Genomic DNA, 21,862 nt, shown 5'->3' on the forward strand with positions numbered 1-21,862 from the left:
AAAGTAGATTCCTGGACAATTTAGGAAGAAAGATTTTCCAGGGTTCCATGCTGGTGTCAAAAATTTCTGCTTACCAGCTTTATATAAATCAATACCAAAGGAACTTGTGGAAACAGGTTCAGGAACTCACGCTTTCTCTTCCAGAACAGTTTCAGGAGTCATTCTAAAACATCATACACAAGGGCCTTGACTCGGGCAAGCATGAAGTTCGAGCAACTTATGATTGCTTTGAAACAGCAGCAAGATTATCAGCATCAGGCATAGCTGCGAGAAGATGGGCTTGGCTGAAAGCCTCGGATCTTCGCCCAGAGGTTCAGGAGCATTTATCTGATCTTCCATGTCTGGGGGATAACCTCTTTGGGGAGAAGATTAAGGAAGCTGTGGCAACCTTGAGGGACCACACCGAAACCTTAAAACAATTATCCTCTCAGCCTCCAGAACCTCAAGTTTCTTCCAGGAAATTTCCCAGACATGACACTCGCCGACCGTACTACCGTCCACGTCGGTACTATCCCCCAGCTGGTAGGCCAAGGGCCAATCGCCCAACACAACGCCAACAGCCTAGGCAAAGGCCAACAAGACCTCAGCCACCTCCACAAACAACAACTACTTCTGGTTTCTGAAAAGCCCCAGAGAGCAGCAGCTACATCAACCCGTTTCAGGAAACACCAGTAGGAGGTCGCATACAGTACTTCCACAACAATTGGACCTCCATCACCACCGACCAGTGGGTGTTATCCATCATAACTCACGGTTACAGGCTGGATTTCTTAACTATCCCAAAAGACAATCCACCACGTCACTCTTACACAATAAATCAAACATTCCATAATTCTTCAAAACAGAATTATCCACCCTTCTGAGAGCCAGGGCTATAGAACCAGTCCCTGGGCCTCAAAAGGGCAGAGGATTCTACTCCAGATATTTCCTCATTCCAAAGAAAACAGGAGGCCTTCGACCCATTCTAGACCTCAGAAATCTCAACAAATTCCTGAGAAAGGAAAAGTTCAGAATGGTATCCCTAGGCACCATTCTGCCTCTTCTTCAAAGGGGAGATTGGCTCTGCTCTCTGGATCTTCAAGATGCATACGCTCACATCCCCATCTATCCTCATCATCGCCAGTACCTGCGCTTTCGGATACTAAATCAGCATTTTCAATACAGAGTGCTGCCATTCGGCCTTGCATCAGCACCACGAGTATTCACAAAGTGCATGGCTGCAGCAGTGGCACACCTCCACAAGCACAGAGTGCACGTGTTCCCTTATCTGGACGATTGGCTCATCAAAAGTCAATCAAAAGAAGGAGCTCTCACTTCTCTCAAGCTCAGCATCCAAGTGCTTCACTCCTTGGGATTCCTCATCAACTACCAGAAATCCCATCTGTCACCAACTCATCTGATACAGTTCATAGGTGCAGAACTAAACACTACACTAGCAACGGCTTTTCTTCCAAGAGACCATGCGCAAACACTTGTCCTGTTGACTCACAATCTTCGCAAACCATTCCAGGTTACCGCTCACCAATGCCTCATTCTTCTAGGGCATATGACTTCCACAGTTCATGTCACTCCCATGGCCAGATTGACCATGCGCCTACTGCAATGGACACTCAAAGCACAGTGGATACAAGCCACTCAACCAATGTCTACTCCCATTCATATCACACCAGAACTCAGATCTGCACTCCTCTGGTGGACATCAATAGACAACCTGCTCAAAGGCCTACCTTTCCAGCAGCCAGTTCCACAAGTGACTTTGACTACAGATGCATCCACCTTAGGATGGGGAGCACACATTGGTCATCTAAAGACACAGGGCAAGTGGACTCAGCTCGAAGCCTCTTTTCAAATAAACTTCCTAGAGCTTCGAGCTATACGCTATGCGCTACATGCGTTCAAGGACTGCCTATCACACAAGACTGTTCTGATCCAAACGGACAACACAGTAGCCATGTGGTACATCAACAAACAAGGAGGGACAGGTTCTTATCTCCTTTGTCAAGAAGCAGCACAGATTTGGGACTGGGCCCTCACACACTCAATTTTTCTATGGGCCACCTACCTAGCAGGCATCCACAACACAGTAGCGGATTGCCTCAGTCGTCAGTTCCAACCGCACGAATGGTCCTTGGATCCAGCAATAGCATCCAAGATTTTCCAACGCTGGGGTCAACCGACGATAGATCTCTTTGCATCTCAACTCAACTACAAAGTGAACAATTACTGCTCTCTCCTCTGGCAATGAAACAGCCTACCAAAGGACGCGTTTGCTCGCCATTGGAATTCAGGCCTGTTATACGCGTATCCACCGATACCACTCATAACCAAAACATTAGTGAAACTACAACAGGACAAGGGAACTATGATACTCATAGCCCCATATTGGCCTCGACAAGTATGGTTCCCCACACTGCTAGATCTCTCAGTCAGGGATCCAATTCGCCTGGGAGTAGCTACCAATCTCATAACTCAGGAACAGGGTCAGTTGCGCCATCCCAACCTTCAATCCCTGTCCCTGACAGCATGGATGTTGAAAGCTTGATCTTACAGCCACTCAACCTTCCATCCGCTATATCTCAAGTACTTATAGCTGCACGTAAACCTTCCACTAGAAAGAATTATTCCTACAAATGGAAACGGTTTACGCTATGGTGCACTCAGAAAGATTTAGATCCTTTCACTTGCCCCACTACCTCGCTACTAGATTACCTTTACCACCTCTCAGACTCTGGTCTTAAGACATCATCTGTAAGGGTACACTTAAGTGCAATCTCAGCTTACCATAACAAGCTGGGAGATGCATCTATCTCCACACAGCCTCTCGTCAGTAAATTCATGAGAGGCCTAACTCACATTAAACCTCCAGTTCATTCCCCAAGCATACAATGGGATCTGAACGTAGTACTCACTAGACTTATGCGTTCTCCTTTTGAACCCATAAATACTTGTGACCTTAAATACCTTACATGGAAAACGGTATTTCTCATAGCCATTACATCTGCCAGAAGGGTCAGTGAACTACAAGCACTAGTCACATATGAGCCTTTTACAAAGTTCCTCCATGACAGGGTAGTCCTCCGGACACATCCAAAATTCCTTCCTAAGGTTGTCTCGGAATTTCACTTGAACCAATCAATAGTTTTACCTACATTCTTTCCTAGGCCTCACTCTCACCAAGGAGAAAGAGCCTTACATACTTTGGACTGTAAGCGTGCGTTGTCCTTCTATTTAAACCGCACTACAGCCCAAAGAAAATCCAGTCAGCTGTTTGTATCCTATGATCCAAACAAACCAGGTAAAGCAGTGGGTAAACATACTCTGTCAAATTGGTTAGCAGATTGCATACAATTTTGCTATGAAAAAGCAGGCCTTACTCTTCAAGGGCGAGTAAAAGCACACTCAGTAAGAGCGATGTCAACTTCAGTAGCACACCTTCGCTCTGTACCTATTCTGGACATTTGCAAAGCAGCAACATGGAGTTCTCTTCACATCTTTGCAGCTCACTACTGCTTAGACAAAGAGGGAAGACAAGATTCAGCCTACGGACAATCCGTCTTAAAGAACTTGTTTCCAGTTTAATCCCAACTCCTTCTACATCCAACCTGCTGTGATTTCGGCTGATTCATTTCAACAACAATACCTCACGGTTACTTCAGCACAAAATGACTCAGCCTCTAGCTTGCTAATCACCCATATGTGAGGACTAGCATCCTGCTTGTCCTTGGATAAAGCAAAATTGCTTACCTTGTAATAGGTGTTATCCCAGGACAGCAGGATGTAGTCCTCACGAAACCCACCCCCCACCCCGCGGAGTTGGGTCCGATACGTTTTATTATTTTATTTTTGGCTAACGCTTATTGCTACAAAACAAGACTGAAGAGAGACCCCTGTGGCAGGGAATATCATGGCATGCTGGGCATGCTCAGTAGGCACTCCGGTGCCAGTCAAAAGTTTCATAGAAACTTTTAAAGAAGTTTTCCGTACATAGGGCTCCTTTACCGATGTCACCCATATGTGAGGACTACATCCTGCTGTCCTGGGATAACACCTATTACAAGGTAAGCAATTTTGCTTTACTACACCTCTTAATTGAATGTATAATCTAACCGTCTTTATTGTAGTCACAGGTCAGATTAGACAACACTGAACATATAGCCATTATTGTGAAACTATGTTACCGAGCTTATCAGGCACCTCCATTACTAATAATAGGAACAGATGCATGTACAATTTACTATATGTGCCTCTATGTAAACCGTTGTGACGGTAATATACTGAACGACGGTATAGAAAAGATTTTAAATAAATAAACCACTAGGTGAGCTAGGCCTGTGCCTAGGGTGCCAAGATTTCAGGTGGCAGAATTTTGAAAGGGCAAAAAGTGCCCCTTCAAAATTCTGCCCATCCCTGCTGACGCCCCCCCTGGTGGTCCAGCGGAGGGCCCGGGAGCGATCTGCCACTCCCGGGTCCTCGGCCGCCACTAACCAAAATGGGGCCAGTGGCCTTTAGCCCCTACCATGTGACAGGGGCTACTGGGCTAAAGGCCACTGGCACCATTTTGGTTAGTGGCAGCCGACGACCTGGGAGCGGCAGATCGCTGCCAGGCTCCCTGCTGGACCAGATGTTTTGTTAGGGGTTTGTTTGGGTGGGGGAGTGGCGGCATGTGGTCCCTGCCCCTGGAGACGGGGCGGGGCTGGGGGTGGCACAAAGGGAGGGTGGCGCAAGGCTGAAGGTGCCTAGGGCGCCCAATTCCCTTGCACCGGCCCTGGGCGGCGTCAACGGTGGTTGGCAGCATTTGGTGAAGGTGAAATGCCGCCGCAACAGGAGTCCTCTGGCAGCAGCAGGGGTGAGTGTGGCGGCTCATGGGGCTGTCCCGTGAGCTACCAAATGCAACATATTTTCTGAAAATCTAAATGCACCATATTCACCGGCTCACCATTATCCATATGTTATTAACCCCTTTAAAAAAATGTAGCAGATTGGTGAAGCAAGACTTTCCTGGTAAATCAGTTCTAGCTGTGTCCCATTAAACCATGTCTTTCTATATGTTCTGAGATTTTGTTCTTTAAAATAGTTGCTATGATTTTTCTGGCACGGAGGTTAGACTTACTGGTCTATAATTTTCCAAATCACCCCTGGAGCCCTTTTTAAAGATTGACTTTACATTGGTCACCCCCCAGTCTTCAGGTACAATAGGTGATTTTAATGATAGGTTACAGATTACTAGTATTGATCTGAAGTTTAATTTTTTAGTTGTTTCAGAATTCAAGGGTGTAAAAACCATCTGGTCCAGGAGATTTGCTACTCTTTAATTTGTCAGTTTGCTCTATTACATCTTCTATGTTCACCATGATTTGTTTCAGTTCTTTTGAATCATCACCATTAAATACCTTTTGTGGCACAAGTATCTTCTCAGCATCCTTTTCGGTAAACACTGAAGTTCTTTCCGTGGTAGCCTTGTCTTCCTTAAGTGCCCATTTTACCCCTCAATCATCTAACGGTCCAACCGATTCCCTCAGTCTTCATGCTTCAGCTATATATTTTAAAAAATTTATATTAAGAGTTTTGCCTCTATGGCTGTTTCTTTTTAATTTTTTATGCCTGCCTTATGATTTTTCCTGTTTTCTTGTTTTGTGCACATAAAATATTTATACGCTAAAAAATGCTATCAGTGCAGAAAACATTTTTGTGCGCCTAAATCTTATTTATGCACTGAAAACAGGCTTTGTGAGCACACTAGTACTCCAGCTTCTGCTCGTAGACTTGACAATAGCATTGGATACTTTACTCCTCTTCTAATCAGGTGTCAAATTTCCAGTGAAAGGAAAACATGAGTTAAAACAGCGAACCTGTCTGCATTGGGGATTAATAGCTAATACCTTCATTAGCATGGGATTTCCATATGAGGACATTAAGCAGTACATACATATTTAGCATGCATAACTCCTTGCATCAGAAGTAAAGTTTGTGCACAAAAATTGTGTGCACAATGCCCATGGCCAGTGCAAGGGTATTAGAGGCCCTAGGAAAATTTTACAACCTTGCAATCCCCACCCTATCACACCCACCTCACACACAATAAAAAATTATGCATTTATAATAGATTTTACATTAAAAAGAACAATCAAAGCACAGTCTTGTTATGTAAAAATATCACAATATATATATTATATTCCAGTGGGTACACTGAGAGGAGAGGATCACCTTGCTGGTGGCTGAAAGGAATCAGTAAGATTTTGCTTGGGACATTGTCTTTTTTAAACGTATTGGGGCAAAGTTAACTATCTGGGAATATTATTTAGTGTTTGTGCGTTTAATAGTCAGAAAAGCAGTGAATAAACAAGTTAGACTGTATTTTTAAATAGTCAGTCAATAAGGTATCTAGTAGAGATGTGAATCGTGTCCTCGATCGTCTTAACGATCGATTTCGGCTGGGAGGGGGAGGGAATCGTATCGTTGCCGTTTGGGTGTTTAGAATATCGTGAAAATCGTTAAAATCGTGAACCGGCACACTAAAACCCCCTAAAACCCACCCCCGACCCTTTAAATTAAATCCCCCACCCCCAAATGCCTTAAATTACCCTGGGATCCAGCGGCGGTCCATAGCTAAATCAGGGGAAGGGGGAGGGCAGGAAAACCGGCACACTAAATCCCCTAAAACCCACCCCGACCCTTTAAATTAAATCCCCCCCTCCCGAACCCCCCCCCCAAATGCCTTAAAGTACCCTGGGGTCCAGCGGCGGTCCGAAACGGGCTCCTGCTGTTGAAGCGTGTTGTCTTCAGCCGGTGCCATTTTGCAAAATGGCCGCCGCAAAATGGCGGCGGCCATAGACCAACACGATTCGACCGCAGGAGGTCGCTTCCGGAACCCCCGCTGGACTTTTGGCAAGTCTTGTGGGGGTCAGGAGGCCCCCCCAAGCTGGCCAAAAGTCTCTGGGGGTCCAGCGGGCGTCCGGGAGCGATCTCCTGCCGCGAATCGTTTTCCGTACGGAAAATGGCGCCGGCAGGAGATCGACTGCAGGAGGTCGTTCAGCGAGGGTTCCGGACCTCCGCTGAACGACCTCCTGCAGTCGATCTCCTGCCGGCGCCATTATCCGTACGGGAAAACGATTCGCGGCAGGAGATCGCTCCCGGACGCCCGCTGGACCCCCAGAGACTTTTGGCCAGCTTGGGGGGGCCTCCTGACCCCCACAAGACTTGCCAAAAGTCCAGCGGGGGTCCGAAAGCGACCTCCTGCGGTCGAATCGTGTTGGTCTATGGCCGCCGCCATTTTGCGGCGGCCATTTTGCAAAATGGCGCCGGCTGAAGACAACACGCTTCAACAGCAGGAGCCCGTTTCGGACCGCCGCTGGACCCCAGGGTACTTTAAGGCATTTGGGGGGATTTAATTTAAAGGGTCGGGGGTGGGTTTTAGGGGGATTTAGTGTGCCGGTTTTCCTGCCCTCCCCCTTCCCCCGATTTCATTTAAAGGGTCGGGGGTGGGTTTTAGGGGGATTTAGTGTGCCGGTTTTCCTGCCCTCCCCCTTCCCCCGATTTAGCTATGGACCGCCGCTGGACCCCAGGGTAATTTAAGGCATTTGGGGGGGGTTCGGGGGGGTGGGGGATTTAATTTAAAGGGTCGGGGGTGGGTTTTAGGGGGTTTTAGTGTGCCGGTTTTCCTGCCCTCCCTCTTCCCCCGATTTACGATTTTTTGACGATAAATCGGGGGAATTGGTATTGTATCGTGGCCCTAACGATTTTTGACGATTTAAAATATATCGGACGATATTTTAAATCGTCAAAAAACGATTCACATCCCTAGTATCTAGTAAGCAGTAGGTAGTGTGTTTATTTTTAAAGTTCTGCAGAACTGAGTGTTCTGCAGACTCTTAAAGAACTGAGTGTTTATATTTTATACAAACTGAGTGTTTGTATTGAAATAAAAAAAACACAAAAAAAAAACCAAAACCCAAAAAGTAGCCAGAAGCTAGAAATAAGCTAGGAGCAGTGTATACCTAAGTAAAAAAGTTGAATAGTTCAGCTCAGTTACTCACCTTGGAAAGGTGTTGAGGTAGTGTGATTGGGTTTGAATAGGGACCAACATTTGTTAAGCAAGAGAGCAGTGAGTCACTCTGGCTGGCTAACTGAAGTTAGACTGGGAGACATCAATTACCCCAATATTGACTGGGTAAATGTATCATCGGGACACGCTAGAGAGATAACGTTCCTGGATGGAATAAATGATAGCTTTATGGAGCAATTGGTTCAGGAACCGACGAGAGAGGGAGCAATTTTAGATCTAATTCTCAGTGGAGCACAGGACTTGGTGAGAGAGGTAACGGTGGTGGGGTCGCTTGGCAATAGTGATCATAATATGATCAAATTTGATTTAATGACTGGAAGAGGAACAGTGTACAAATCCAAGGCTCTCGTGCTAAACTTTCAAAAGGGAAACTTTGATAAAATGAGAAAAATTGATAGAAAAAAACTGAAAGGAGCAGCTACAAAAGTAAAAAATTGTCCAAGAGGCGTGGTCATTGTTAAAAAATACCATTCTAGAAGCACAGTCTAGATGTATTCCACACATTAAGAAAGGTGGAAAGAAGGCAAAACAATTACCGGCATGGTTAAAAGGGGAGGTGAAAGAAGCTATTTTAGCCAAAAGATCTTCATTCGAAAACTGGAAGAAGGATCCAACAGAAGAAAATAGGATAAAGCATAAACGTTGGCAAGTTAAATGTAAGACATTGATAAGACAGGCTAAGAGAGAATTTGAAAAGAAGTTGGCTGTAGAAGCAAAAACTCACAGTAAAAACATTTTTAAATATATCCGAAGCAGAAAGCCTATGAGGGAGTCAGCTGGACTGTTAGATGATCGAGGGGTTAAAGGGGCCCTTAGAGAAGATAAGGCCATCGCGGAAAGATTAAATGATTTCTTTGCTTCGGTGTTTACTGAAGAGGATGTTGGGGAGGTACCTGTAATGGAGAAGGTTTTCATGGGTAATGATTCAGATGGACTGAATCAAATCACGGTGAACCTAGAAGATGTGATACGCCTGATTGACAAACTGAAGAGTAGTAAATCACCTGGGCCAGATGGTATACACCCCAGAGTTCTGAAGGAACTAAAAAATGAAATTTCAGACCTATTAGAAAAAATTTGTAACCTATCATTAAAATCATCCATTGTACCTGAAGACTGGAGGATAGCAAATGTAACCCCAATATTTAAAAAGGGCTCCAGGGGCGATCCGGGAAACTACAGACCGGTAAGCCTGACTTCAGTGCCAGGAAAAATAGTGGAAAGTGTTCTAAACATCAAAATCACAGAACTTATAGAAAGACATGGTTTAATGGAACAAAGTCAGCATGGCTTTACCCAGGGCAAGTCTTGCCTCACAAATCTGCTTCACTTTTTTGAAGGAGTTAATAAACATGTGGATAAAGGTGAACCGGTAGATATAGTATACTTGGATTTTCAGAAGGCGTTTGACAGTTCCTCATGAGAGGCTTCTAGGAAACGTAAAAAGTCATGGGATAGGTGGCGATGTCCTTTCGTGGATTGCAAACTGGCTAAAAGACAGGAAACAGAGAGTAGGATTAAATGGACAATTTTCTCAGTGGAAGGGAGTGGACAGTGGAGTGCCTCAGGGATCTGTATTGGGACCCTTACTTTTCAATATATTTATAAATGATCTGGAAAGAAATACGACGAGTGAGATAATCAAATTTGCAGATGACACAAAATTGTTCAGAGTAGTTAAATCACAAGCAGATTGTGATAAATTGCAGGAAGACCTTGTGAGACTGGAAAATTGGGCATCCAAATGGCAGATGAAATTTAATGTGGATAAGTGCAAGGTGATCCATATAGGGAAAAATAACCCATGCTTTAATTACACAATGTTGGGTTCCATATTAGGTGCTACAATGCAAGAAAGAGATCTAGGTGTCATAGTGGATAACACATTGAAATTGTCGGTTCAGTGTGCTGCGGCAGTCAAAAAAGCAAACAATGTTGGGAATTATTAGAAAGGGAATGGTGAATAAAACGGAAAATGTCATAATGCCTCTGTATCGCTCCATGGTGAGACCGCACCTTGAATACTGTGTATAATTCTGGTCGCCGCATCTCAAAAAAGATATAATTGCAATGGAGAAGGTACAGAGAAGGGCTACCAACATGATAAGGGGAATGGAACAGCTCCCCTATGAGGAAAGACTAAAGAGGTTAGGACTTTTCAGCTTGGAGAAGAGACGGCTGAGGGGGAATATGATAGAGATGTTTAAAATCATGAGAGGTCTACAACGGGTAGATGTGAATCGGTTATTTACTCTTTCGGATAGTAGAAAGACTAGGGAGCACTCCATGAAGTTAGCATGGGGCACATTTAAAACTAATCGGAGAAAGTTCTTTTTTACTCAACGCACAGTTAAACTCTGGAATTTGTTGCCAGAGGATGTGGTTAGTGCAGTTAGTATAGCGGTGTTTAAAAAAGGATTGGATAAGTTCTTGGAGGAGAAGTCCATTACCTGCTATTAAGTTCACTTAGAGAATAGCCACTGCCATTAGCAATGGTTACATGGAATAGACTTCGTTTTTGGGTACTTGCCAGGTTCTTATGGCCTGGATTGGCCACTGTTGGAAACAGGATGCTGGGCTTGATGGACCCTTGGTCTGACCCAGTATGGCATTTTCTTATGTTCTTATGTTCTTACATGCACTGCTGAGATGCTAACCAGAAAACCCTGCAAAAAGTAAGAGATATTTGGAACCTATTTGGTATTAGGCCTACTGTAATGCATCTTGAGCATGGGCATGACCCTCAGAGAGCCTGCCTAATGGGCTGATACAGTAAGGAGAGCGGGCGAGCGCCCTCTCTCCCGATGAACGCCCAGGCCACTCTCCGGGGCTCGCGATTCAGGAAGCAAAGAAATGCAAATTAGGGCCCATGGTAAAAAGGAGGCACTAGGAGTTATGAAGCCGGGTGTTTTCGTGTGCCCTTGGGCCTCAGCCCGACCCCAGACGTATCCAGGGCCAAACCGAGGGTTGACGGCATGTTCCAGCATGGCTGACTGTCTTACCCTCTGCCAGGCCTGCAAGCTCCCAAGACCAACAACATGATGTTGGAAGTTGAATGGTCCTCCGACCATTCCAAGCCCTTTCGGACCTGCCGCTTAGATCGGCATGGAGCAGCAGGCCTGGCCTGAGGATGAGGGCAGACGGGCCTTGACATGAAGACATGACACCAAGGTTGATGCAACAGCATCACAGACGAGGGATGTTGAAGACATGACAGCAGGGCTGATGCGAAGACATGACACCAGGGCTGATGCGATGACATCACGGACTGGGGTCGATGCAACGGCATCACAGACCAATGGTCGATGCGACGACATCAGGAACAAGACGTTGAAGCGAAGACATGACACCAAGACTGATGCAACGGCATCCAGGACGAGACGAGAGCTGGGAGGGTGAACATTGGCACTGTCTCTCAGGGCACCCAACACACTCAGGGCACCCAACACAGCCCACCTTCACGGGTGGACCCAATGGGCTGGTCGCAGACCACCCTGTCCCACTGCGTGCCCTACACAGCCTGAGGAGGCTGGTCACGGACCCTGCTGAGAACGGGACGAGCGCAGGGAAGAATCCAGTTGAGGTGGGACTCCGACGGAGCCAGATGTCGTCTGAAGCACCACAAAGGCTGGCAGGACATGACAGCTCAGGAGCACAGGAACGAATTTCTCCTGCAGGCCACTCCACGCTCGGGAAAGACGTCATCCGAGGGAGCCGGGCCTGACAGGACCAGAAGGCTCGGGAGCGCTGAAGACACAGGAGCAAGACACCAAGGAACTTGGGACATCAGGAAGCAGAAGATCAAGATGAGACACCAGGACACCTGGACGAGGACCTCAGGCATGAAGACTTGACTTGACATGACATGAAGAAGATGAAACGATGAGGAGCTCCACGAAGAAGACCTGATGGAGCTCTGGCAGGCAGGAGCCTCCAGAGTGAAGTAACTCCGATGCAAGGCAAGGAACAATGACGAGACCAGCCCTTTTATAGGGCTGAACAGGAAATAAGTCCAAAGGTGGGGCCCAACACACTTCCTGTGGCTGGCCCTTTAAATATTGAAGAGAGGCGCGGCCACGCGCCTAGGAGGAAGGAAGCAGGAACTGTGCAGGACCATGGACAGCGGTCCTGCACGACGTCGTCGCGTAAGAGCAGGGCTGAGCCTGAAGGCAGGCCACGATGACGGCAGTGGCTCCAGCCGCTGCAGGAGGCCCCGGGGGCAGGCTCCAGCCGCTAATCGAGCCCAGGGATGCGGCCTCCGTGCCGCGAAGATGTCAGCGACATCAGCGGCTGCTACCAGCCACGAAGAAGGCAGACAAGGCTGCGGCTCTGGCTCGCGGGGGGACCCTCGGGCACAGTCCATGACACTAGGGACCCTAGCGCATCCCTAGCGCCTCCTTATTGGCAGAAGTGGCGGCTGTCAGTGGGTTTGACAGCCAACGCTTAATTTTACCGGCATTGGTTGATGAACCCGCTGACAGCCACGGGTTTGGAAAACGGACACCGGCAAAACTGAGCGTCCGTCTTCCAACCTGCAGGCCGTGGGCAGTTTTTACATTTTTTTTTTTATAGATTTATAATTTTTTTTTATTTTAATATCGCTATGATATTAAGTCGGAGGGTATACAGAAAAGTAGTTTTTTCTGCTTTTCTGTACACTTTCCCTGTGCCGGCCGAAATTAACTCCTGCCGTTGGGCAGGCGTTAATTTCTGAAAGTAAAATGTGCAGCTTTGCTGCACATTTTACTTTCTGTATCGCGCGGGAATAACTAATAGGCCCATCAACATGCATTTGCATGTTGCGGGCACTATTAGTTTCGGGGGGGTTGGCCGCATGTTTTCCACGCGCTATTACCCCTTACTGTATAAGGGGTAAAAATAGCGTGTCGAAAACGCACAGCTAAACGGGCTAAGGGTGCACTCGGCCGAGCGCACCATACTGAATCGGCCCGTAAGAAAGTTAATACTATAAATATTACACCAGGCCTAAACAGTAATACACCCCCTATTAGGAAAATAGAACAAGCCAAGCTGCTATAGATTCATACATAGAAACTACACACTAATGAAATAATTCACTTCAGTCACACATGCAAAACACAGACAGATCCTCAAATACAGAATAAAGAGACCAAACAGTATAAACTCGACTTACAATTCCCATTCCAAATTTATAACTCCGCCAGACCAACAAGAGACACACTCAGAGGATCTCTTCAAGTGCCCCCAGCCAGATCTACCAAACACATTACCTTGAGAGATCGGGCCTTTTCAACAGCCGGCCCCCTTCTATGGAACTCCATCCCACCGGACCTTAGACAGGAGCCCAGCCTCCCAACCTTCAGGAAGAGACTTAAGACCTGGCTGTTTAAAAAAGCTTTCCCGGACACCGATTAATTCTATTCAGCCAGATTCTACCACTTCCACATGTAAAAATGTTATTACTAATGTAAATACCTATACCTAATGTTATTCTCTCCCTTTTCTTCTCTCCTCCCAGTTCTTTTACCTTGTTATTTGTAACTGCTTCCTTCTACACAAATAGGTTATTGAATTGTTCACTGTACACCCCTGTTATATGTAAACCGGCATGATGTGTTTGCAACATGAATGCCGGTATATAAAAATTTTAAATAAATAAATAAATAGAAATGTACAGACAAAAACTGAACTAGAAACCGCAACAAGCCAAATTCTGTACACTTTGCAACAATGTAAATAACAAAAACATTACCATTCCTCATAAAACAAAGTTAGTAAAACCATACCAATAAAATAATAATTCAAAACAATTAATGAATAGAATAACATTCAATAATTAAAAACTCATATAAAAATCTTCCAAACATCAATAAAATATTTCCAAACAGACACATCAAATAACCGCCAACAATAAAAATAAGGATTTTAAAAAAATCCCCATTATCCATACCTTGAAACTCTGGATTTCCAGATGCCCTGAGATTGTCATGGATTAGCAGGCAAGAGAGTAACTGGGGTAGTTGTGCACACCCATGCTTTCTCTCATACACACACATGCATTTTCTCACTCTCCCCCACACAAGTAAAAGCAAACAGAATGTTGGGAATTATTAGAAAGGGAATGGTGAATAAAACGGAAAATGTCATAATGCCTCTGTATTGCTCCATGGTGAGACCGCACCTTGAATACTGTGTACAATTCTGGTCTCCGCATCTCAAAAAGAAAAGATATAATTGCGATGGAGAAGGTACAGAGAAGGGCTACCAAAATGATAAAGGGAATGGAAAGGCTCCCTTATGAGGAAAGACTAAGAGGTTAGGACTTTTCAGCTTGGAGAAGAGATGGCTATGGGGGGATATGATAGAGGTGATTAAAATCATGAGAGGTCTAGAACGGGTAGATGTGAATCGTTTTTTTACTCTTTCGGATAATAGAAAGACTCGGGGGCACTCCATGAAGTTAGCATGTGACACATTTAAAACTAATTGGAGAAAGTTCTTTTTCACTCAACGCACTATTAATTAAGTTGACTTAGATAATAACCACCGCTATTACTAGCAACGGTAACATGGAATAGACTTAGTTTTTGGGTACTTGCCAGGTGCTTATGAATTGGATTGACCACTGGATTGGAAACAGGATGCTGGGCTTGATGGGCCCTTGGTCTGACCCAGTATGGCAATTTCCTATGTTATGTACACATGCTCTCTCTCACTCACTTCCCCCTTGACTTAGCAGGCAGCAGTAGTCTCCTTCTTCAACCCCCATGGCCAAGGGAATAACTTCTGGCCAGGGGGCATTGAACTGCTTCTGGCAGAGCTTGCTTCTCCTTCTCCGAAACAGTGCGGCCCCACCAAAATAGATGGCACGGTAAGCGCAGCCGTAGTAAGTGAAAAAGCAGCCCAGCCCCTCCAGAATCAGCAGCGTTGCCAGTGGGGCCCTGCTGCTCTTCCACTTACTAAGGCCGCGCCAGCCACGCTGTCGATTTTGATGGGCCCTGCTGCTTTCTCTTTTGCTGAGGACCCGCCGATCGCACTGCTTTCCTTAGCACATGGCAGCAGTAGCGCTGCCTATGACCATGGCCATATTGACCATAGGCACACTACGGCTCTGCTCTTGATGACCGCAGTTGGCTACTCCTGAATTAAGGGATTTAAGAGGCCTTTTTTACATGGATACGGAGAGGTCACTGTAAGCAAATGAAATCAGTAAATGGCCAGACAATATGTATTTTGGGACATTAGACAGATGAACCTTAAGCTGGGTAAAGGGAAGCACAGGGTGACGCAATAGCTTGTGTAAACTGCACAGCAATCATTATTAAAGCTGGGAATGCTTGAAGCCCTGCCATACGCAAAGGTGGGAAGTCTATCGCATAAGGAAAAGGAGTTGCCTATCAGACTCTTGTTAAGGTACATTTTTGGCTTAGAGAGCCTTAGCGATCATCCTCCTGTTTACAACTATTGGAGTAAATAAGGTTTCCCTTAGTCACTTCCAAGTTGGCAGTACAGACAATCGGTAGGTGGTTATGTGCTAAGTGACATAGCAGTGACATCAACAAGGTATATTACAATGTAGATCCAGGTAATTCACGTATTGTGCTTGCTGTATTATAAATAAGAATAATTGTTGTGTTTTCTCGAGCAGTGGCATTTGATCCCTAGGCCCAGTTTTATGACTGCTTTCCTTAATTTAATGGTTGAGATTTTTCACTGTGCTTCAGCCTTCATTTATCTTCCACTTTCTCCACCGTTCCATGTTTATTATTTGTCCCTCACTAAAGACAGAGATAGAGTTGGGTAACTAAGAAGTTGGCTCCATCCCTGGGAGAGAGGGGGCAGGTGTATCCATGCTGCACACCTGGAGCAGGGAAATAGAGCTGCCTGCTTTCACTAAGATCCCTGGGAGAGAGGGGGCAGGTGGGTCCGTGCTGCACACCTGGAGCAGGGAAATAGAGCTGCCTGCTTTCACTAAGATCCCTGGGAGAGAGGGCGCAGGTGGGTCAGTGCTGCACACCTGGAGCAGGGAAATAGAGCTGCCTGCTTTCACTAAGATCCCTGGGAGAGAGGGGGCAGGTGGGTCAGTGCTGCACACCTGGAGCAGGGAAATAGAGCTGCCTGCTTTCACTAAGATCCCTGGGAGAGAGGGCGCAGGTGGGTCAGTGCTGCACACCTGGAGCAGGGAAATAGAGCTGCCTGCTTTCACTAAGATCCCTGGGAGAGAGGGGGCAGGTGGGTCCGTGCTGCACACCTGGAGCAGGGAAATAGAGCTGCCTGCTTTCACTAAGATCCCTGGGAGAGAGGGGGCAGGTGGGTCAGTGCTGCACACCTGGAGCAGGGAAATAGAGCTGCCTGCTTTCACTAAGATCCCTGGGAGAGAGGGGGCAGGTGGGTCAGTGCTGCACACCTGGAGCAGGGAAATAGAGCTGCCTGCTTTCACTAAGATCCCTGGGAGAGAGGGGGCAGGTGGGTCAGTGCTGCACACCTGGAGCAGGGAAATAGAGCTGCCTGCTTTCACTAAGATCCCTGGGAGAGAGGGGGCAGGTGTGTCAGTGCTGCACACCTGGAGCAGGGAAATAGAGCTGCCTGCTTTCACTAAGATCCCTGGGAGAGAGGGGGCAGGTGTATCCATGCTGCACACCTGGAGCAGGGAAATAGAGCTGCCTGCTTTCACTAAGATCCCTGGGAGAGAGGGGGCAGGTGGGTCAGTGCTGCACACCTGGAGCAGGGAAATAGAGCTGCCTGCTTTCACTAAGATCCCTGGGAGAGAGGGGGCAGGTGTATCCATGCTGCACACCTGGAGCAGGGAAATAGAGCTGCCTGCTTTCACTAAGATCCCTGGGAGAGAGGGGGCAGGTGGGTCAGTGCTGCACACCTGGAGCAGGGAAATAGAGCTGCCTGCTTTCACTAAGATCCCTGGGAGAGAGGGGGCAGGTGGGTCAGTGCTGCACACCTGGAGCAGGGAAATAGAGCTGCCTGCTTTCACTAAGATCCCTGGGAGAGAGGGGGCAGGTGGGTCAGTGCTGCACACCTGGAGCAGGGAAATAGAGCTGCCTGCTTTCACTAAGATCCCTGGGAGAGAGGGGGCAGGTGTATCCATGCTGCCCACCTGGAGCAGGGAGAGCTGCCTGCTTTCACTAAGATCCCTGGGAGAGAGGGGGCAGGTGGGTCAGTGCTGCACACCTGGAGCAAGAAAATAGAGCTGCCTGCTTTCACTAAGATCCCTGGGAGAGAGGGGGCAGGTGGGTCAGTGCTGCACACCTGGAGCAGGGAAATAGAGCTGCCTGCTTTCACTAAGATCCCTGGGAGAGAGGGGGCAGGTGGGTCAGTGCTGCACACCTGGAGCAGGGAAATAGAGCTGCCTGCTTTCACTAAGATCCCTGGGAGAGAGGGGGCAGGTGGGTCAGTGCTGCACACCTGGAGCAAGGAAATAGAGCTGCCTGCTTTCACTAAGATCCCTGGGAGAGAGGGGGCAGGTGGGTCAGTGCTGCACACCTGGAGCAGGGAAATAGAGCTGCCTGCTTTCACTAAGATCCCTGGGAGAGAGGGGGCAGGTGTATCCATGCTGCACACCTGGAGCAGGGAAATAGAGCTGCCTGCTTTCACTAAGATCCCTGGGAGAGAGGGGGCAGGTGGGTCAGTGCTGCACACCTGGAGCAGGGAAATAGAGCTGCCTGCTTTCACTAAGATCCCTGGGAGAGAGGGGGCAGGTGTATCCATGCTGCACACCTGGAGCAGGGAAATAGAGCTGCCTGCTTTCACTAAGATCCCTGGGAGAGAGGGGGCAGGTGGGTCAGTGCTGCACACCTGGAGCAGGGAAATAGAGCTGCCTGCTTTCACTAAGCCATCCAGGGAGGAAAATGCACAGGCACATTTGGTTTTCAGATTTGTGAGTGTTTTACTGCACATTCTTGCAGAAATGGCGGATACTATAAGCACACGTGGGAGAAAACATCTGAATAATCAAACTCTTATTTGTTACAGTACATTTTTGATTTAACTTTTTTGACATGGCCTTTTCAGGGAAATCCCTAATTAAATGGTATCCAGCCTCCACTTCTCTCCCCCAAGCTAGTCTATTTCTTTCAATTTCCTGCAGACTCCTTTCTTAGATATACTTATTATTGCACTACATATCATAGGATGTCAGCATGGACATGAATTTCATGGGAACTCTTCTTGTGCCCTGTATAATGTTTGCTACCAACAGGGAGGATTGCCTGCTTTGTTTATAGCAAGTCTGTGATTACATAGAAATCTCTCTGCCGTCCTCTTCATATGACCTCATTCGTTGCAGTATTCAGTTTTGGGCTGATGATGCTATAGACTTTCCTGCCGCAGGTAGCGCAGGGAGTCACTGGGAGTGCTTGGGTTGAATGTTATCTCTGATCCTGCCTGTGATCATGGAGGTCTTGGCATGTTTATATAAAGAACTTGGCATCCATCCTGGATTCAGGCAGAATGGGCAAACAGTTTGACAAGCTGCTGTTGTGCCATCTCCAGTGCTTTTTTTGGCTGTGGTACCCAAAAGCTTTAGTCACTTTTAAAGAATACTGTTCATGACAGTGAGATTTCATGCTTTGTTTATGTCTTCTCTTCTAATCCTTGCCTTTTTCCTTTTCCCTCCTCAGCAGTTGTTCCAAGATGTTGTTCCCAGTCCGCTTGCACAGTTCAGTGCCATCCCTGTGTGCCCAGATAACTCTCCATCGGTAAGGAAGTCCCCAGCAGAGAGGAAACAGGGTGACAGAGGAAGAGCTTTAGAAAAACATATATAAGTTGTGGGATTTGACTGTTTATCATTTGATAAATAAAATAAAATGTGGATGTGTGAAGTGTATGGAATAGCTTATCCTCAGTTTGCTTTGCGAGGAGTGAATACCATGAAAAACCCATTCCCTTTGCACCCCTCACAGCCTCCTCTGCTGCTCTCGGTCCTCATAGAACAGAGGGGTTGCAGCTGAAGAATCTGAGCTCTTTTATGCTTGGAGAGAGGGGATATGAAGGACAGCACCATATTGACGACCTTCTCCTCACCAAATTAAATGATGTCCTGTCTCATTAACTAGTGTTTCATATCTTGGGTATTCCAGAGCCATATTCTTGTATTCATTTCTGGTAAATTGCCCAGTTATACTTGTGTACACCTGAGGTTTCCTGTGTTGTCCCATGTTAGCAGACCTGCTCTTCGTGGAAGCCATATGATATAGCTCCACTGCTCTAGCTGTATCCTGTTCTTGCCATCTTGTGTACTTCATGTGTCTGTGAAGGGAGGCTGAGGCTTGTACAGGTAGCTTGAGGCCTCTGGGCTGAACGGAGTTCTTTTGCTAGTGTTAACACTAAAAAGCTGTCCTCAACTTGTTTAAAGAAGAGATGCTCTAGTTTAGTAACTTGTTGCTTCGTGATTTTCTCCTGTGCATACCATTTTTTAGAATCTGATTTTCCAGCAGTCCCCACTGTAACCAGTAAGAAAGGTTGGAGGGATGGAGTAAGTGCTACTATGCTGTCTGCTAGATAAGATGATTGCCATTTTAGACAATGTCCTGCTCTAATATCAATGGACTTTATTCTAGTTTAGGAATTAGGAACCAGCACTGAATTAGCCTAGTACAATCTACTTTATTTTCCACATCTGGCAAGATGATGGCTCATATGTCAAGATTTTTTAATATGATGTCCATTTATACCTGTAACAGCAATCAGTGGGGCTGATTTACAAAGCTACATTAGGGCTTTACCACGTGGTAAACACCTTGATATTTCTAAGAGAATGCATGATATTTCAAATACTGTGTGTTATCCCTCCCTCCAGCAAATCCCACACAGTGCTAATGAGTTGATTTGCATGCAAGGCATTGTTTTATATGGTTAGGGTTTATTTTGAGTTGTGCTAGTACATTGTATATATCATGCTTCAGCCTGTACTATTCTCATTTATATTGTCTGCATGCTATTCCGAGCCATATTGCACCTGTTTGTATCACACTAGTGTGTATTGGTGTGTGTCATCCACCCTGTAACAGAGTATTGTGTGCCAACTTTAAACAGGAACTAGGAGGACATCCCTGCTCCTTCTGGATTCTGCCAGCAGAACTATCCGTCTGTACTGGGGAGATAGTGAGAAGGATGCATTTCTGTTGCTCATTTAGTCTGTTGTCTCTGTTCCTGTTGGGCCAGTGTGCATCATGGCCCAGTGGGCTGAACTTATTTGTATTGTCCCAAATTGTGTAGATAACAATAGCAGAGGCATCGTGTGATGGGAAAAGAAGGCAGGGAAGGAAAAGGAAAGAGAGGATGGGAGTGGGAAAGATGTGGGGTGACGGGAGGAACCTCGTAGAGAATTTGTGGAGTTAAAAGCCAAGCTGGCTGCTTTCTTGTTAATTTCTGCTCTTTTAGAGGTGATAGCTGGGACAGTTTAGGGAAGAACTAGATTAGATGCTCAGGCACCCCTCGCTAGCCTACTTCTGAGTTCCTGGTAACCACTGCCAGCCTCTCATTTCAGGATCCGGGACAGGAGGGCAGGGTTAGTGCTCTGTGGGCTCGCTGTATGTTTGTAAATGTAAGTAAAATGCAAATAGAAACTACAGTACTGTGACTTATTTCCTCATTACGTTAGGCCTGTCCTCGATCTTCAGGCTATCCATGATGCATATGTAGGAGATGCTGCATACTAATCTATTTCATGCATATTCATTGTGGATATTTTGGAAACCAGACCTGTTTGTGGCTCTTGAGGACTGAAGCTGACCATCCGTGCACTAGGCTCACAGGATGGAAAGGTCTTTTTCTCACCAGGCAAAATTACACCAAAACTCATCCTAATGTATTTGGTATTTCTAGTCAACTATTAATGTAAGAGCCGCTGAATTTTGGGAATTATATTGTTAAGTCTTTCTAGCTAAACTTTGGGCTGATTACATAGTAACATAGTAAGGAGGACTGGTGCATCCAGTCCGCCCAGCAAGTTTTTTATGATAGTAACTGCCGCTCCGAAACATGGGGTAACCTGCGTGGAGTGGCGCGCACTTTGCCTTAACTGTTTACATAAAAGCTGAGAGGAATCTTGACTGGAGACTGGGATCCCAAGGTAGACTAACGTCCCTGCCTCCCCTTCCCAACATCAGTCGTGCCTCAGCTGGGCAGAACCCATGCCAGCGCTGGAAATAGGGCACTATTTGCAAACACATTTTTCTCATTCTAGATCTATGGCAAAACCCATGGTGACCGGATTTGTCTAGCGGTTACTGTAAAGAATTTCCATTTGGGTGAGGAACAGCTTAACACAAAGCAGTGTTTGCTGATTTCTCCTCTCCATGCAACATTAGTTCTGCTAGGAAAGCTGAGGAAGCAGGGCTATAGGTTTTATGTTTTTCTGATGTTGGTACTTGGCAGTCTTGGTCAGCACCTCTCTTCATTATTTACTTTTAATACATTCTGGTGCTCTTTTATTTCTCTTACCTCTTCCTTCTTCTCTACTCCGTATACCATTACACTCCTTTCCATCTCTGGTTTTCACATCACCTCGACGTCCACCTAGCTGGCTAACTTTAAAATATTCAAAGAAATGGCAAAGCAGCCCAACTTCACCAAATCTTTGGGAGGGAGCTTTAAACAGGAAACTGAAGGATTCATCTGCTGTTTGATGATCTTAATGGTATTTTCTTTTATTATTTTTGTTAGCAACCCAACTACTGGAGCTTTAAGGTCAGTATTTCTGCTATTTCACGCTTTTGTAAAATGCATGCGCTTTTCACATAGAGGGTGGGTGCGTGCAAGTCATGCAGGTATGTGCGTGTATGTTTGCGTGTTAGAGCTACGGTT

The 21,862-nt window shown here is 46.3% G+C and overlaps 1 protein-coding gene across 2 annotated transcripts in view; it reads left to right on the plus strand.

Moving 5' to 3' along the window:
* SRCIN1 (SRC kinase signaling inhibitor 1) overlaps positions 1–21,862 on the plus strand; it is a 390,348-nt gene that overhangs the window by 119,664 nt on the left and 248,822 nt on the right. The window contains exons 2-3 of one of the 2 annotated variants that reach the window (XM_029572790.1): positions 18,679–18,753; positions 21,722–21,745. In XM_029572790.1, coding sequence (XP_029428650.1) covers positions 18,679–18,753; positions 21,722–21,745 — 99 coding nt within the window. Of the gene's footprint in view, positions 1–18,675; positions 18,754–21,721; positions 21,746–21,862 lie in introns of both variants that reach the window. The other variant, XM_029572789.1, reaches the window with a different exon arrangement.

The sequence above is a fragment of the Rhinatrema bivittatum genome, chromosome 12 (genome assembly GCF_901001135.1).
Source record: "Rhinatrema bivittatum chromosome 12, aRhiBiv1.1, whole genome shotgun sequence".
In the NCBI taxonomy this organism is placed as follows: Eukaryota; Metazoa; Chordata; class Amphibia; order Gymnophiona; family Rhinatrematidae; genus Rhinatrema; species Rhinatrema bivittatum.